This window comes from Podarcis tiliguerta, assembly GCF_965153285.1.
Source record: "Podarcis tiliguerta genome assembly, chromosome: 12".
Taxonomy (NCBI): domain Eukaryota; kingdom Metazoa; phylum Chordata; class Lepidosauria; order Squamata; family Lacertidae; genus Podarcis; species Podarcis tiliguerta.
Genome location: NC_139545.1, coordinates 59,110,315 through 59,127,288, shown reverse-complemented (window position 1 = coordinate 59,127,288; position 16,974 = coordinate 59,110,315). Strand labels below are relative to the sequence as shown.

At 48.9% G+C, this 16,974-nt stretch overlaps 4 protein-coding genes across 7 annotated transcripts in view; 2 read left to right on the top strand and 2 right to left on the bottom strand.

Moving 5' to 3' along the window:
- The window catches only part of LOC310660883 (uncharacterized protein), an 85,638-nt gene extending 82,987 nt beyond the window's left edge, over positions 1–2,651 (bottom strand). Inside the window, exons 1-3 of the mRNA XM_083406357.1 lie at positions 2,630–2,651; positions 1,139–1,646; positions 888–969 (exon numbers count right to left, since the gene is read on the bottom strand). Coding sequence (XP_083262483.1) covers positions 888–969; positions 1,139–1,555 — 499 coding nt within the window. The 5' untranslated portion in view covers positions 1,556–1,646; positions 2,630–2,651. The remainder of the gene's footprint in view (positions 1–887; positions 970–1,138; positions 1,647–2,629) is intronic.
- Positions 2,652–5,858: 3,207 nt separating this feature from the next.
- LOC310660945 (uncharacterized protein) lies at positions 5,859–10,154 on the bottom strand. 2 transcript variants are annotated; one of them, XM_083406554.1, is made up of 6 exons: positions 9,154–10,154; positions 8,507–9,014; positions 8,256–8,337; positions 7,666–7,748; positions 7,411–7,537; positions 5,859–6,978 (listed from the first exon to the last, which is right to left on the bottom strand). In XM_083406554.1, the coding sequence occupies exons 2-6, from the start codon at positions 8,921–8,923 to the stop codon at positions 6,056–6,058; spliced, it is 1,632 nt and encodes a 543-aa protein (XP_083262680.1). In that variant the 5' UTR covers positions 8,924–9,014; positions 9,154–10,154; the 3' UTR covers positions 5,859–6,055. The 2 variants fall into 2 exon arrangements, with proteins under 2 accessions (XP_083262680.1, XP_083262679.1); XM_083406553.1 differs by having other exon boundaries at positions 9,996–10,139.
- On the top strand, positions 10,073–16,799 carry LOC310660899 (uncharacterized protein). 3 transcript variants are annotated; one of them, XM_083406391.1, is made up of 7 exons: positions 10,073–10,445; positions 10,852–10,920; positions 11,641–12,145; positions 12,335–12,416; positions 12,673–12,740; positions 13,697–13,823; positions 14,672–16,799. In XM_083406391.1, the coding sequence occupies exons 3-7, from the start codon at positions 11,732–11,734 to the stop codon at positions 15,916–15,918; spliced, it is 1,938 nt and encodes a 645-aa protein (XP_083262517.1). In that variant the 5' UTR covers positions 10,073–10,445; positions 10,852–10,920; positions 11,641–11,731; the 3' UTR covers positions 15,919–16,799. The 3 variants fall into 3 exon arrangements, with proteins under 3 accessions (XP_083262517.1, XP_083262518.1, XP_083262516.1); XM_083406392.1 differs by lacking the exon at positions 10,852–10,920 and having other exon boundaries at positions 10,220–10,442; XM_083406390.1 differs by lacking the exon at positions 10,073–10,445 and having other exon boundaries at positions 10,496–10,920.
- The window catches only part of LOC310660880 (uncharacterized protein), a 63,383-nt gene continuing 56,755 nt past the window's right edge, over positions 10,347–16,974 (top strand). Inside the window, exon 1 of the mRNA XM_083406337.1 lies at positions 10,347–10,462. The gene's annotated coding sequence lies outside the window, so the exon portion shown is untranslated. The remainder of the gene's footprint in view (positions 10,463–16,974) is intronic.

Sequence of the window (16,974 nt, the reverse complement as noted above, 5' to 3'; positions counted from 1 at the left end):
GGTCACAGGGAGGGGAAAGCCCTATAGTGCAACTGATGGGACTCGTTAAGTGAATTCTGGCCACTCATTTTTATAGTTTGTCAGCTGTTGAAGAGCCAATCTTAATATTAAATGTTAAATTGGTAAATAAAACGGAAGCTACTGATAGATAATACTAGCATCATTCAGAAGGCTAGTGAACGTGAGGTGGTTGTTAATCATTCTCTGCACATAAACCTTCTGGAGTGGCCTTTACAGTCTTTGTTAAGGACAACTTTGACAGATGTCAAGAGCAGGAGCCTCTTTGCCCGCAATGCTCCTTCTCCCTACCTGATCTGGTTCCAGAGCTGCTGCTTCTCCTCTGCCTCCATGCAAAGATGGATGAAGAGGTCTTGGCAGCATCATTCTGTCACCTGTGAGAGGCAAAGGGAAGTGGCAGGCCATTAGCACATGCTTTTCTTAGAGGTGAAGCAGTGCCCCTCTAACTACAGATGGGGCGCTCTATGCGCAGTACCTTTGAAGGGGACTCAGAAACTAAGCCAGAAGGAGGCTACCAGACTGGTGGCTGGCAGCAGCTGCTGGGACTATATATCACTGGTGCTGAAATACCTACACTGGCTCCAAGCACAATTCAGCATGTTGGTATTGACCTTTGAAGCCCTAAACAGCCCCGGCCCTGTAGACCTGAAGGAGCATCTCCACACCAATCGTTCAGTCCGGACGCTGAGGTCCAGCTCCAAGGGCCTTCTGGCAGTTCCCTCACTGCGAGGAGTAAAGCTACAGAGAACCAGGCAGAGGGCCTTCTCTTGGCCCCAAGTATCTTCCCCCAAAAGATGAAAAGAACCCACAGATTAGTTCCTAAATCCATAAAATGCAACCCAAGGGAGAAAAAGCTCCTTCCTCCTTACCTATTGGCCTCTCTCTCCTGACCAACGGAGTCTTCTCTGCCTCACAGGAATCCAGGCCCATTTCTGCAAAGATAATCTTTCCCTGAAAGAGCAACAAGGATTCAGAACAGAGGATGGAGAGAATATTAAAAAAGGAATGGCAAAGGGAAAACCATTTGGGGATGCTTTCCGAAAGCTTAGTAGAGGATTTCAGGATACTCTCCCTCCTGTTCAGACCCCCTTGAGAGGATCCAGATGAAGGTCTCTCTCACCTGCTTTCTCTCTGCCTGCTTCCTCTCCTCTGCCTGACTCAGGAGGAATCCTTCGGCCAGGGCCACCGCCTGGGAACTGGTCTCCGCTCCACATTCCCTCACCCAGCTCTCCATCTCTGGCGGAAGGACAGCCAGGAACTGCTCCAAGATCACCAGGTCCAGCATCTCAGCTTTCGTGTGCCTTTCTGGCTTCAGCCACTGATGGCAAAGGTGGTGGAGCTGGCTGCAAATTTCTCGGGGTCCTTTGGCCTCCTGGTAGCAGAACTGCCTGAACTGCTGGCTCTTCATATCAGAGTGGAGGGTGTCCTCCTCACCCAGGATCTTCTTCACAGAGCTTTCCCAGAATCCCTCACTGCTCCCAGTGTTGAAGGCATGGCCTCTTCCTGCTTCAGGGCCAGCTGAGTCTTGCTCATCCATCTGTGTTCTCAGGAAGCCTCCAAGATATCGGAAGGAACCCCTTGGCCTTCTGCTAAGTTCTGCCTGTCCTTATTAAAGCGGGTAGCAAATCCTACAAAGGAATACATCTTTCTGTTATAAAATTGATATTATTATCATTCTTATTTTATTAAAATCCTATAATTCAAAGTTCAAGGTTTTTTTAAAAAAATAATATTGACAGCATCATCAAGTACCTTTTCTAATGAGTCTGGCATCTTTTTTAGGGCCGGATGATGCCTGGTTTTCAACATCGTAATACAGTATATCACCAGCTAAACATCCCAATACAGTGGTACCTCGGGTTAAGTACTTAATTCGTTCCAGACCTCCTGAAACTGTTCTTAACCTGAAGCACCACTTTGGCCAGTGGGGCCTCCTGCTGCTGCTGCACCGCCAGAGCATGATTTCTGTTCTCATCCTGAAGAAAAGTTCTTAACCCGAGGTACTATTTCTGGGTTAGCGGAGTCTGTAACCTGAAGCATCTGTGAGGTTCCACTGTGTTCTGGTTTTAAAACAGCTGCATTGGTTGTCCATTCAATGGAAGGGGCTCCCATGAGGGTTCACCTAGACCCCCCCACATCTGAAGAACCGCCTCCTTCCCTACAGACCCTCTGGGGAGGGGAGGCTGGCACAGGGGGGGGGCCTGAGCAGCCCCAGAAAGGGCATCCTGGTGGGAGTTCCTGGGCTGGGGGATACCCTCCCCACAGAGCCCCCCCCCCCGCACCTGCCCCTCTTTCCCCAGGCCTCTGACCCCAGAGACAGGTGTTTCCAGGACCCAAACTCCTCCTGGGGCATTCTGGGAGCTGCAAGGACCCAGAGGTCTGGGGGGGGGGGGAGCTGCTCAGACTGTTTCCCCCCGGCTGCAGTCTCTGCCCATCTTTTCCTAACCAGAAAGGGGGTTCTTTGCCTGCCTTTTCTCAGCACCCCAAGGGAGACCACCGTGGCCAGCTCGCCCCCTCCCGGGCTCTGCAGAGAGGACCCTCCTCTCCCTGACCCCCCCCCAACCATGCACCCTCCCGCTGCAACCCAAGGGGGGGGGGAGAGTGGGCTCACCGCATCCCGGGAGGCGCCCCCTTGCACGGGCGGGAGGCAGGCAAACCTCCCCCCGCTTCCCCCGCTTGCAGGAAATGACGGGAGGGAGGGGAGGGGCCTTTGCTGGGGGGGGGGAGGAGGACCTGGTCCCACCCCTCCTTCCTTTCCTCTCCTCTCTCGGAGCCCAGCTCAACCCTTGCAAAGCGGAAAGGAAGAATCAGGGAGGAGCCCCGCCCTTTGCACCCGCCCAGAGAGGTTTCTTTTGCGGGAGGGGGGCAGAAGGTGGCAGAGGACAGAAGGGCTTCCTCCGGTCTTACGGAGGCTTCCTGAGAGCCCAGATGGATGAGCAAGACTCAGCTGGCCCTGGAGGGAAGAGGCCATGCCATCAACCCGGGGAGCAGTGGGCGATTGGGGGGAAACACCTTCGGCCAGGCAATGTGGACTGTGAACTCTGCTCTCTCCTGTCTCCCCCTTTTCTGGTTTTGATTAAACCAATTCATGAACCAATAACTCGTACACTAATAATGATCCAGGTGTTGTAGATATCCCCATAAACTTATTGTGTGGTTTTTGTGATGCACAGATGACAAGAGAACACTCGGTCTATTTATTTGTATCCTTTCTTCCTCCTGTGATCCTTGTTTATAAAACCCAATAAACCAGAATTCCAAAAAGGAAGGAAAAAGACAACACACACTCCCAGGTCCCCACCTGCTCTGCATCTGCAAAGCAGGATCAACCCACTTTAGATACTGTTATCGGAAGAATCCGAGGGCTCCCTTGGACAAAAAGTAAAGACACCAACCAGAGTAAATTGGAGCAAATCAGCAGCCTGTAGGCTTGGCCTTTATTGTACTGTTGCAGCAGGGTGTTCCCCTCACTCGCAGGAGAGAGGAAAGACCCAGAACAATGGTGTGCAAGACCTTATAAAAACTTTTGAAATTCCCCTCCTCTAGGTCAAGCCCACCCCCAGAAACATCATGCATACATTACAGAAAGGAGGGGTTGAGGGAGGAGTTGTGGAGGTAACCTGAGTGTCCTGTCACCTGGCTGGTTCCCCTCTTTCCCCCTCCCCATGAGTCATTTTCTGAAGACAAAAGGTAGTTGCAGTTTCCTGCCCCCTGAGGGGGAATCCAATCACTGTTCTTTTGTTATAGTCCGTGTTGAATCCACTCCTGTATGCAGTCTGTTGTGTCTTTTGATTGACTTCTGTCTGGAACCATCAGGGTTGGCATAGCAACTGGGCAGGGCTCCTATGGATATGCTCCTATGCTCAAGGAATTATGGTGGCCTGTATCAAACCTTCCCCATTTTGTAGTCCTTCCTTCATGGAGTAAAATAAAAGTGGAACAGTGCAAATCTGATGTATGGTTGATTTTCTATGAATTTATAACAGAAGTGTAGCGTATGTAGTGTGTGAGTGTGAGTGTGTGTGAAGTCTGTACAAACTGAATGATGGGGGGGGTGGGTTCCTGCTACAATTCCTAAGAATCCTGGGATCTGTGCTTTCTTAAGGATGTTGAGAGCTGCTAGGAGACACCCTCCAAATGCGCTTTAATAATCTGTCCTTTTTGCCAGGGACCTCGGGGAATTACAGCTGGTGGGAAGAGGGTCTCTCAGCTCGGGGGGGGGGGGCCTGCCTCTTTCACCCCCATCCCTCCCTAGGTTCCCTCCCTTCCCAGCAGGTCTTGGATTCTTTGGGTGGGGAGACCTCTGGTGGTCCTCTGTTCAGGGCTTCCTGGTCGGTCTCAGAAGATCATTTGAACACCTGAGACGCTGCATGTCTGAACGGGTGTACATGTGTCAAAGTCTGGCGAAAACCATGTCGGATGAAGGCGTGGTGGATGGTGAGCAAAACTTTCCTTCTAACTGAAGAACAACGGAGGGTTCGAACTCTGCGTCACAACAGAAGACGATGGCTGTAGCCTGAGTTATTGCGCCCACCCTGACAGAGCCAAGAGGGGCAGCCTGCCCACCAGCACAGCCATCACCCCACAAGTGAGCCCCAACAGAACGAGCTCCATTGGCCCCATGCCCTCAAGGCCCCGTTCCTCCTCCCTGGGGGTGCCCTGAGGACTGGCTGCATGTAGACAGACATAAAAATACACAAACAGTGAAAACGGAAACCTGACTCACGCAATAAATAAATAAGGAAGTTGGAGGGACGAGAAAAGGCAAGGCTTCTTCTGCAGTGCAGAGTTAGACCTGGTTAGGGCGAGGAAACAAGCTGGGAGATGGTGGAGTGGAGGGAAATTATGGTCAAATGCAACCAAGACTGGTGAGGGTTCATCATGGAGAATTCCTGGTGGCCGGGAGGGAAGCAAGGAAGCAGACTTTGCTGTCTCAATAATGCTCCACTTTCACTGTCATTCACCTTTTAGAATGTATTAGGCACGGCTTCTCAGTGTTCTGCATTTGTGAATCTCCCCCTCTTACGCTGCATTGCATCTCTCCTTACCTGACCCTGAAAGTGGAACAAATGGCAGGATGTTTTAGCAGCAGAGTGTAAATCAGCTCTCCGTGAAGCTATCTGAGACCCAGGAAGAGGATTTGGGGATGCTCTTCCTCACTGAAGGCGAGGTTGCCAGGGCAATGCTGGACACCTGAGACCTGAAATGGTCTAATGGTCTGGGCACATGGGGCCACTCCAAGGTGATGGGGACTCTTTCCTGGGGTAGGAGGGAGAGCAGCTCTTGAGGACCCCAGGGTTAGAACCCCCCCCCCCAGCCTGGTGTGAAAATTGTACTCGGTCAACCACAGTTCTAAATTCCTTCCTTGACCAAAAGCACCAAAAGGCAGGAGCAAACAGGCAAATTCATCTCACAGAAATCCCTTCGGTTGCCATCACATTTGGCGGGGTCACTTCCCTTCTAGGAGGGCTAGACACGGCCCGGAATCAACCCCCCAGTGCTCCCAGTTTGGATGGCATGGCCCCTTCCTGCTTCTGGGCCAGCTGAGTCTGGCTCATCCCCCTGGGCTCTCAGGAAGCCTCCAAGATATCGGAAGGAAGGAATCCCTTTTGTCTTCTGCCCAGTTCTGTCTGTCCTAAGGAGAGGGGCCTCTACTTCTTACAGTGCTTACGACCTATTTTGACGGGCATTAATGATCCTGGCCCAACTGAACTGGACGCCAATTAGCTTCCACACCCAATTCAAAGTGCTAGTTTTGACCTATAAAGCCATTACCATTATTATTTCTAACAATTCAAGAAACCACAGTAAAACTAACAAACATTAAAAACTTCCCTATCTTAAAGTCAGATAGTTGTTTATTTTCTTAACATCTAACAAGAGGGAGTTCCACAAGGCGGGTGACACTATCAAAAAGGCCCCCTGCCTTGTTCCATGTAACCTCACTTCCCACAATCAGGGAACTGACTGAAGGCCTTCAGAAGTGGAACTCAGGGTCCAGGTGGAACATATTAATCAAAGTCTCTGAAAATTAAATTCATAGACAGCCATTGTCTGGTTTCTCCCCACTGTGACATCTTTGATGGCCTATGAGACTGGTCTTCTGACCAAAGCTCTGTCCACATTCCAAGCACTGATATGGTTTCTCTCCTGTATGAATTCTTTCATGGACTATGAGATAGAACTTCCTGGTGAACCTCTTTCCACATTCCAAGCACTGATACGGTTTCTCCCCTGTATGAATCCTTTGATGGGAAGTAAGACCTTCCTTCCAGGTGAAACTCTGTTCACATTCCATGCACTGATATGGTTTCTCTCCTGTATGAATTCTTTCATGGACTGTGAGATTGAACCTCCGACTGAAGCTCTTCCCACATTCCAAGCACTGATATGGTTTCTCCCCTGTATGATTTATTTGATGGGTTGTGAGATGGGCACTCCGACTGAAGCTCTTCCCACATTCCAAACACTGATATGGTTTCTCCTCCGTATGAATTCTTTGATGGGAAGTGAGACTTTTCTTCCAGGTGAAACTTTTTCCACATTCAAAGCACTGAAATGGTTTCTCCCCTGTATGAATTCTCTGATGGGAAGTGAAATCCTTTTTCTGGGTAAAGCTCTTTGCACATTCCAAGCACTGATATGGTTTCTCCCCTGTATGACTTATTTGATGGACTGTGAGATTGAACTTCCGACTGAAGCTCTTGGCACATTCCAAACACTGATATGGTTTCCCCTGTGTATGAATTCTTTGATGGGAAGTGAGACTCTCTTTCCGACTGAAGCTCTTTGCACATTCCAAGCACTGATAGGATTTCTTCCCCAATGGATTTCTTTGGAGGGAAGTGGAATGGGGGCTTTGACTGAACTTCTCTCTACACTCAGAATATTTACATTGCTTCTCCATGGTGTAGACAGGGTCATGGTCTCCCTGGTTCTTAATCTCTGATTCATCACCATCTGCAACAAAGAAAGAAACGGTTCACAGCCTCAGGGAGAAACACAGCCCTCGGTTATTGAACTTTACTAATTAATCCTTGGGACAGAGGAAGAACTGAAGGGAATTAAAAGTAAGGTCTTACAAAAGGTTTCACTGCTTTTGTTGAGAGGCATTAATGAACATATTTATGGAACCTGAGTGTCAGGAGTGGGGCAGCAATAAATCACACGGAGTAAGTGAAGTTAACTCTTTATGAGAAGCAACCGGCTGCTCAGAAGTGTCAGGCCTAGTGAGCACAGCAATGCTTCCCTCTGGGTCTGGCCCCTACGAGCCAGTTGTGGGGACTGAAGGCCCTGCCTTCCCACAACTGACTAAGTCTCCTCCTCTCCCAGATTCTTCCCAAGGGATCTTTAATTCCGAAAGAGATATCATGATCCAACAGGGAGCCTTACTGAGAGAGTTCATGATCCCACCATTCTCCTCCATGACTTCCTTATGCAGAGCTCTCTGGTCAGGATCCAGCAACGCCCACTCCTCGTCTGCGAAATGAACAGCTACATCTTCAAAGCACACCAGACCCTAAAATAAAAAGTGAAAGGTCCCCTTCTTAGACAATATACAGATTATCTACTACACATTGCTCTGTTGTTTTCTGCCTAGCTGCCCCATCTCATAGCCTCTTTGCCCGCAATGCTCTTTCTCTCTACCTGATCTGGTTCCAGAGCTGCTGCTTCTCCTCTGCCTTCATGCAAAGATGGATGAAGAGGTATCCCTGGCATCATTCTGTCACCTGTGAGAGGCAAAGGGAGGTGGCAGGCCATTAGCACATGCTTTTCTTAGAGCTGAAGCAGTGCACCTCTAACTACAGATGGGGCGCTCTATGCGCGGTACCTTTGAAAGGGACTCAGAAACTAATCCGGAAGGAGGCTACCAGACTGGTGACTGGGAGCAGCTGCTGGGACCATATAACACTGGTGCTGAAAGACCTACACTGGCTCCTAGTATGTTTCCAAGAACAATTCAACATGTTGGTATTGACCTTTGAAGCCCTAAACAGCCTCAGCCCTGTCGACCTGAAGGAGCGTCTCCATACCAATCGTTCAGTCCGGACGCTGAGGTCCAGCTCCAAGGGCCTTCTGGCAGTTCCCTCACTGCGAGGAGTAAAGCTACAGAGAACCAGGCAGAGGGCCTTCTCTTGGCCCCAAGTATCTTCCCCCAAAAGATGAAAAGAACCCACAGATGAGTTCCTAAATCCATAAAATGCAACCCAAGGGAGAAAAAGCTCCTTCCTCCTTACCTATTGGCCTCTCTCTCCTGACCAACGGAGTCTTCTCTGCCTCACAGGAATCCAGGCCCATTTCTGCAAAGATAATCTTTCCCTGAAAGAGCAACAAGGATTCAGAACAGAGGATGGGGAGAATATTAGAAAAGGAATGAGAAAGGGGAAACCATTTGGGGATTCTTTCCGAAAGCTTAGTAGAGGATTTCAGGATACTCTCCCTCCTGTTCAGACCCCCTTGAGAGGATCCAGACGAAGGTCTCTCTCACCTGCTTTCTCTCTGCCTGCTTCCTCTCCTCTGCCTGACTCAGGAGGAATCCTTCGGCCAGGGCCACCGCCTGGGAACTGGTCTCCGCTCCACATTCCCTCACCCAGCTCTCCATCTCTGGCGGAAGAATGGCCAGGAACTGCTCCAAGATCACCAGGTCCAGCATCTCAGCTTTCGTGTGCCTTTCTGGCTTCAGCCACTGATGGCAAAGGTGGTGGAGCTGGCTGCAACCCTCACGGGGTCCTTTGGCCTCCTGGAAGCGGAACTGCCTGAACTGCTGGCTCTTCATATCAGAGTGGAGGGTGTCCTCCTCACCCAGGATCTTCTTCACAGAGCTTTCCCAGAATCCCTCGCTGCTCCCAGTGTTGAAGGCATGGCCTCTTCCTGCTTCAGGGCCAGCTGAGTCTTGCTTATCCATCTGTGTTCTCAGGAAGCCTCCAAGATATCAGAAGGAACCCCTTGGCCTTCTGCTAAGTTCTGCCTGTCCTTATTAAAGCGGCTAGCAAATCCTATAAAGGAATACATCTTTCTGTTATAAAATTGACATTATTATTATTATTATTATTATTATTATTATTATTTTATTAAAATCCTGTAATTCAAAGTTCAAGGTGTTATTAAAAAAATATTGACAGCATCATCAAGTACCTTTTCTAATGAGTCTGGCATCTTTTTTAGGGCCGGACGATGCCTGGTTTTCAACATCGCAATACAGTATATCACCAGCTAAACATCCCAATACAGTGGTACCTCGGGTTAAGTACTTAATTCGTTCCGGACCTCCTGAAACTGTTCTTAACCTGAAGCACCACTTTAGCCAGTGGGGCCTCCTGCTGCTGCTGCACCGCCGGAGCATGATTTCTGTTCTCATCCTGAAGAAAAGTTCTTAACCCGAGGTACTATTTCTGGGTTAGCGGAGTCTGTAACCTGAAGCGTCTGTGAGGTTCCACTGTGTTCTGGTTTTAAAACAGCTGCATTGGTTCTCCATTCAATGGAAGGGGCTCCCATGAGGGTTCACGTAGCCCCCCCACACATCTGAAGAACTGCCTCCTTCCCTTCAGACCCTCTGGGGAGGGGAGGCTGGCACGGGGGGGGGGGCCTGGGCAGCCCCAGAAAGGGCATCCTGGTGGGAGTTCCTGGGCTGGGAAATACCCTCCCCACAGAGCCCCCCCCCGCACCTGCCCCTCTTTCCCCAGGCCTCTGACCCCAGAGACAGGTGTTTCCAGGACCCAAACTCCTCCTGGGGCATTCTGGGAGCTGCAAGGACCCAGAGGTCGGGGGGGGGGGGAGCTGCTCAGACTGTTTCCCCCCGGCTGCAGTCTCTGCCCATCTTTTCCTAACCAGAAAGGGGGTTCTTTGCCTGCCTTTTCTCAGCATCCCAAGGGCTCTGCAGAGAGGACCCTCCTCTCCCTGACCCCCCCCCCAACCATGCACCCTCCCGCTGCAGCCCCGGGACCCCTTTCTCCGGGGGGGGGAGAGAGGAGGCTCACCGCATCCCGGGAGGCGCCCCCTTGCACGGGCGGGAGGCAGGCAAACCTCCCCCCGCTTCCCGGAAATGACGGGGGAGGGGGAGGGGCCTTTGCTGGGGGGGGGGAGGACCTGGTCCCACCCCTCCTTCCTTTCCTCTACTCTCTCGGAGCCCAGCTCAGTTCCCTGCAAACCTTGCAAAGCGGAGCGCCCCGAACTCAGCCCCCCCAAATGATGAATCAGGGAGGAGCTGCTTTCCTCCTGGGCGCTTGCTTTGCAGAGAGACGAGAAAAGAGGAGTGAGCTCGGGGTGCTCGGCTTGCCAAGGGTTAAAAGGAACGGGGCTGGATTCCTAGAGAGGAGAGGAGATGAAAGAGGGGAGAAGGCCTCCAGTGCAAAAGCCCCTCCCTCCCCAGTGCCTCCCTGCCAGGGAAAGGGGGGGGGCATATTTTGACAGCCCCTTCTGCCTGGGTGGCGCCTCCTGGGACCTGGTGAGTCTCCTCTCTCCCCACTTAGGGTGCACTGGGGAGAAGGGGGTCCCAGGGCCGCAGGTGGGGTGTAGGCGAAGGGGGCTGTTCAGCTTATGCATGGGGGACCCCCCCCCCAGTGAGGCTGCAATGGGGAGAAGGTGAAGGGCAAAGGAAATTCCCTGCACTGCAATAATTATTATTGCACTGCAATAATGCCATCTGAGCCTGGCATCTCTGTCCCACTGCGGCTGCTCAGCTGGCCGGAACTGGAACTGGTCACTCCTAGTCACTGAGGCCACCTGAGCCTCAAGTGCCCATGTTGGACCCCAGAGGACCCCCAAGCATATCTGGCTGTGTGGGGGTTAAGTCATGTAACATTGTCATCATTAATTACCTGCCCTCCACCCTAGATTCCCAGGGCAGAAAATCACATTAAAACACAATACCAAAAACAGGTTAAAACAACTTGCAGAAAGGAGGTGAGTCCTACTTTACTCACTTTTCAGGGCTAATCTTTGGCATCACCCACTTGGCCCTCGGGGGGTTGGATCTGGCCCTAAGAACAAAGAAAAGGGGGCCCCACCCCGTAGTTTGTCTTGAATACATTGGAGATTCCCAGTGCTAGAAAATGAAGTAGGAGAGAAATGTGGACTGAAGTGGGGGAGGGAGAGAGAGCAGGCCTAGAGGACCCCAGGGTTAGGACCCCCACTCTGGCCTGGTGTGCAAATTATACTGAGTTAGTCATGGGCCTGACTTGATTTGTTGACTGAAAACACACACAAAAACACGTAAACGTAATAGGCTGTGTAATAACAATTGTAAAGTTATTTACTAGAAACTCTCAAAATTAGATACAGATTCTCATAACATCAAAGTCAACATCTTGATATTAGAATGTAGCTTACTCAGTTAACCACCAAGCCCAGTATGTACAAAATGCAATTCCTGGATATTCCCCTGTTTTACCTATTACGTTTACGTGTTTTTTCAAGTGGATTTGGGTAATATAGGCATTCTAGTGGTTTTGATTTTGGATTTTGGATTATACTAAAAAAAATGGGTTCTACTCCTTCTTCCTTTCCCAAAAAAAAAGGCGGGGGGGGGGGAGCATAGTGTCTGGGCTGTGGTGGAATTTTTACCCAGGTTCCAAGCAAGACTCGTCTGCACTTGCTCAGGGAACCTCTTTCTTTGCTTTGTAGGATTTCCTAGCAGCTTTAATAAGGACAGGCAGAACTTAGCAGAAGGCCAAGGGGTTCCTTCCGATATCTTGGAGGCTTCCTGAGAACACAGATGGATGAGCAAGACTCAGCTGGCCCTGAAGCAGGAAGAGGCCATGCCTTCAACACTGGGAGCAGTGAGGGATTCTGGGAAAGCTCTGTGAAGAAGATCCTGGGTGAGGAGGACACCCTCCACTCTGATATGAAGAGCCAGCATTTCAGGCAGTTCTGCTACCAGGAGGCCAAAGGACCCCGAGAAGTTTGCAGCCAGCTCCACCACCTTTGCCATCAGTGGCTGAAGCCAGAAAGGCACACGAAAGCTGAGATGCTGGACCTGGTGGTCTTGGAGCAGTTCCTGGCTGTCCTTCCCCTGGAGATGGAGAGCTGGGTGAGAGAATGTGGAGCGGAGACCAGTTCCCAGGCGGTGGCCCTGGCCGAAGGATTCCTCCTGAGTCAGGCAGAGGAGAGGAAGCAGGCAGAGCAGCAGGTGAGAGAGACTTTCCTCTGGATACTCCCAAGGGGCTCTGAAAAGGAGGCAGAGTATCCAAAATATCTCTATTTTATTTTTTTTAAGCTTCCAAGGAATTATCTCTGATGCCCCAAAAGGTTTTGCCTCTGCCATTCCACTTCTAGGCGTTCTTCCCATTTCCTGTTTTAATCTTTGTTGCTATTTCAGGGAAACTATCCATTTGCAGAAATGAGCGCCAATCACTTTGAGGCAGAGGGGATTCCATTGATGACTGAAGAGAGGCCGCTGAGTAAGAATAAATTAAATTTTCCATCTCTTTGATAACATTGTGTGTATTTTGCAACTAATGTGTGTTTTTTCTCCATCTTTTTGGAGAGACACTTGGGGCCATAGCCCAAAGGAGGGGAGATGTATTTTTACATAGCTAAAATATGAAATGTCTCCAAATGTCCAAATGCATGCGCCATCTGCAGTTAGAGCTGCATAGCTTCACCTCTGACAGAAGCATGCGCTCGTGGCTTCTTGTTTACCTTTGTCTCTTGCAGGTGACAGAACGGTGCTGGAAAGACCTTCCCATCCATCTTTTAAAGCAGCAGCTATGGAACCAGATCAGGTAGCAGGAAGGAGCATTGTGGGGAAAGAGGCTGAGGGTTGGGGCAGCCAGGATGCCTCTGGGGCTGAGCGAATCTCCCTGAGAGTAATGAACAGCCACCTCCACTTAACTAGGCTTCTGAATGTCGCTAGCATTATTTATCAGTAGTTGCAGTTTAATTTCTATATTGATTGTCGAATGCTAAAATAGGCTTCTAAGCAGTTGACAAAGCATCCAAAACATTGACCAGGATTCCCCTAAACAGTCCCAGCAGGTGCACAATGGGGTTTCCTTCCAATGCCCCCCTGGAGGTTGACAGTAGAGCAGCAATAGGGCCCCCTGCTCGCTGATCAGTGCACAGGGAGCGGAGAGGGGAGGTCCTTCCATCCGGCAAACGAACGCTTAAAGAGACAGCATGATTTGAAGAACACAATGCAGAGTTCCACCCATTTACGTATAAAGTAGTACCCATTGTTAAAATAGGTAAAGATAAAGGTACCCCTGTCAGTTAAGTCCAGTAGCGAATGACTCTGGGGTTGCGGCGCTCATCTCGCTTTATTGGCTGAGGGAGCCAATGTACAGCTTCCGGGTCATGTGGCCAGCATGACTAAGCCGCTTCTGGCAAACCAGAGCAGCGCACGGAAACGCCATTTACCTTCCCGCCAGAGCGGTACCTATTTATCTACTTGCACTTTGACGTGCGTTCGAACTGCTAGGTTGGCAGGAGCAGGGACTGAGCGATGGGAGCTCATCCCATCACAGGGATTTGAACCGCTGACCTTCAGATCGGCAAGCCCTAGGCTCTGTGGTTTAACCCACAGCACCACCCATCTCCCTAATCTAATCGCTAAAATACTCATCATTAAAGTACATAATAAAATAATTCCATTAAGTGGTTGGAAGAAGAAGCCAAACAGCCCCCTTAAAACAACACAGCCGTGCTGCCTAAGAAGAGGACGTTTCTCTTTTTATTTTAGGGTCCAATCTGCTTTGAAGATGTCACTGTCCATTTCTCAGACGAGGAGTGGGCGTTGCTGGATCCTGACCAGAGAGCTCTGCATAAAGAAGTCATGGAGGAGAATCGTGGGATCGTGGCCTCTCTTGGTAAGGCTCCCTGTCAGATCATATTATCATATTCAATTCATATCTCCATGTGATGAGCCTCCAATATTCTGATGGAGCTCAAGAGCGCGGCCCCCCAGCAGTGGCGATTTGGACACTCCCCCCCTTCTAGTTTTGCTTTTTTAAACATTGTAGAAGATAGTAAGATTAAAATGATTGGGTTGGGCTGGTTAGGAAAGTGGTGGTAGTTTTATAGAATCATAGAGTTGGAAGAGACCACAAGGGCCATCGAGTCCAACCCCCTGCCAAGCAGGAAACACCATCAGAGCACTCCTGACATGGTTGTCAAGCCTCTGCTTAAAGACCTCCAAAGAAGGAGACTCCACCACACTCCTTGGCAGCAAATTCCACTGTCAAACAGCTCTTACTGTCAGGAAGTTCTTCCTAATGTTTAGGTGGAATCTTCTTTCTTGTCGTTTGGATCCATTGCTCCGTGTCTGTCAGGTTTATTATTATTATTTTGCTTCTGTCCAATTTCAGTTGACTAAAGAGATGACTGACATTGGAAATTGGTGTTGAATCCATGACTGGGCCAAGCAAAGTCCACTCCGGAAAAGAGCCAAGCTATTCAAACCTCAGGTTCCCATAAATATGTTAGTTAATGCCTTTCAACAAATGTGGTGATCCCTGTAGTGAGACTTCCTAATTCCCTTCAGTTCTTCCTGTATCACAAGTGTTAATTAGCATTGTTCAAGAATTTGAGCTCTATTTTTTTCCTGTAATCTGGCTGTAATCCATTTCTCTATCCGTTCCAGGTGGTGATGAATTGGAAATTAAGAACTGGAAAGACCAAGACCTAGGGCTCTAATCTGTGTCTATTTTTGTTGCAGGTAGCGGTGAAATGGAAATTAAGAACAAGAGGGACCATGATAAAATCCACACAGTGCAAAAGCCATATAAACATTTGGAGCATGGAGAGAGCTTCAGTCACCACTTTATTTCCATTTCCCATCAAATAAGTCCCTTTGGGAGGAAACCCTATCAGTGCTTGGAATGTAGAAAGAACTTTAGTCGGAAGGATAGTCTGACTTCCCATCAAAGAATTCATAGAGGGGAGAAACCATATCTGTGCTTGGAATGTGGAAAGAGCTTCACTCAGAGTGCCCATCTCACTTCCCACGAAATAATTCATACAGGGGAGAAACCACATCAGTGCTCAGAATGTGGGAAGAGCTTTAGTGTGAAGTCAAATCTCACAGCCCATCAAAAAATTCATATCAGGGACAAACCGTATCAGTGCATGGAATGTGGAAAGAGCTTCACTCAGAGTGCCCAACTCACATCCCATCAAAGAATTCATACAGGGGAGAAACCATATCAGTGCTCAGAATGTGGGAAGACCTTCAGTAAAAAGGCCCATCTCACTTCCCATCAAATAATTCATATAGAGGGGAAACCCTATAAGTGTTTGGAATGTGGAAAGAGCTTCAGCCAGAGTGCCCATCTCACTTCCCATCAGAGAATTCATACAGAAGGGAAACCACATCAGTGCTTAGAATGGGGACAAAACTTCACAGTGATGTCCAATCGCACAGCCCCTCAAAAAATTCATACAAGGGAGCAACTATTTTATTGCTTGCAATGTGGAAAGAGCTTCCGTCAAAGTGCCCATCTCACTTCCCATCAAAGAATTCATACAGGGGAGAAACCGTATCCCTGTTCCAAATGTGGAAAGAGCTTTAGTGACAGGGCCAATCTCACTTCCCATCAAAGAATTCATACGGGGGAGAAGCCATATCAGTGCTTGCAATGCGGAAAGAGCTTCAGTCAGAGCAACAATCTCGCTTCACATCAAAGGATCCATACAGGGGAGAAACCGTATCAGTGCTTGGAATGTGGAAAAACCTTCAGTCACAGCCACCATCTCCTTTCCCATCAGAGAATCCATACAGGGGAGAAACCGTATCCTTGCTTGGAATGTGGAAGGCGCTTTAGGGACAGGGCCAATCTCACTTCGCATCAAAGAATTCATACAGGGGAGAAACTATATCAGTGCTTGGAATGCGGAGACAGCTTCAGTCGTAAGAGAAGTCTCACTTCACATGAGAGGACTCATAGTAGGGAGGAACCAGTTTAAATCCTTAGAATGTGGAAACAGCTTCAATTCCAAGATGAGTCTCACTTCCCATCAAAAATTTAGTACAGGGGAGAAACTGTATCACCAGTAGGAATGCAGATAAAGCTTCAGTCTGAGCCCCCATCTCACTTCCAATCGAACAATTCATTCATGGGAGAAGCCACAACAGTGCCGAGAATGCATTCAATGAGAGGGCCAATCTCACAGTCCATCAAAGAAGTCATACAAGGGAGAAATATATGTTGGAAGAAAGATGGTATTAGGAAACAATCAAACCTAAAGAAATTCTTGTGCACATGTGAGAAAAATGAATATTCTCTGTTGGCAGAGTTAAATTTTCATATTGTATAGATTTTGCTTTAGTTGTTTCATGCTTTTATGGGATTACATATCAGTGTATCAATGAGTGATTTGATTCTTACGTTCCTACATTTTCCAAATCTCTCACGCCACACGTCTACACTGCATTCCATGCTGATCTGACCCTGGATTGTGGGAGGTGTATTTGTATTACTTGAAAGGCACAAATGCCCAGCCAAGGAGGGAGGTTTGCATTAGTACTGGAGCAGCTCCTTCAGGTGTGCCAGGGACATGGAAGGACGATTTGGCCCTTACTGAAGGCAACTGGAGGCTAAGTGCAAAAGCTGAAACCGAAGGGTTGGGGTTCCCCAAGATAAATGAGGGGAGCTGGAAACAGAGTCCAGCCAGAACTTTTACACTCCTTTACCTGTGACCTCTTTTGATGTATGCAGTGATGTTTTGTGATGTATAGCAGCTATTTGTATAAAACCTTTGTTCAAATGTTCCTGTGGGGCAGTCTTTTCTAGCTGGCAAAACTGCCCTATTGTGCAATAGTTTTAATAAACCAAGTCCCAACAGGACACTTTTGTTTGCTCTCTTGGTTTCATAGTTATTTAAAGGTTTGCTTCCTCACCTGGGCAAGGGCCAGTGGCATAGAGGTAAATTATTACCACAGTAGGATAAATCAAGTGCCAAGGATCTATTAAACTCAATTCATTCATGTTTCCCTATTGTCCAACTTCACTAATTCTTTTT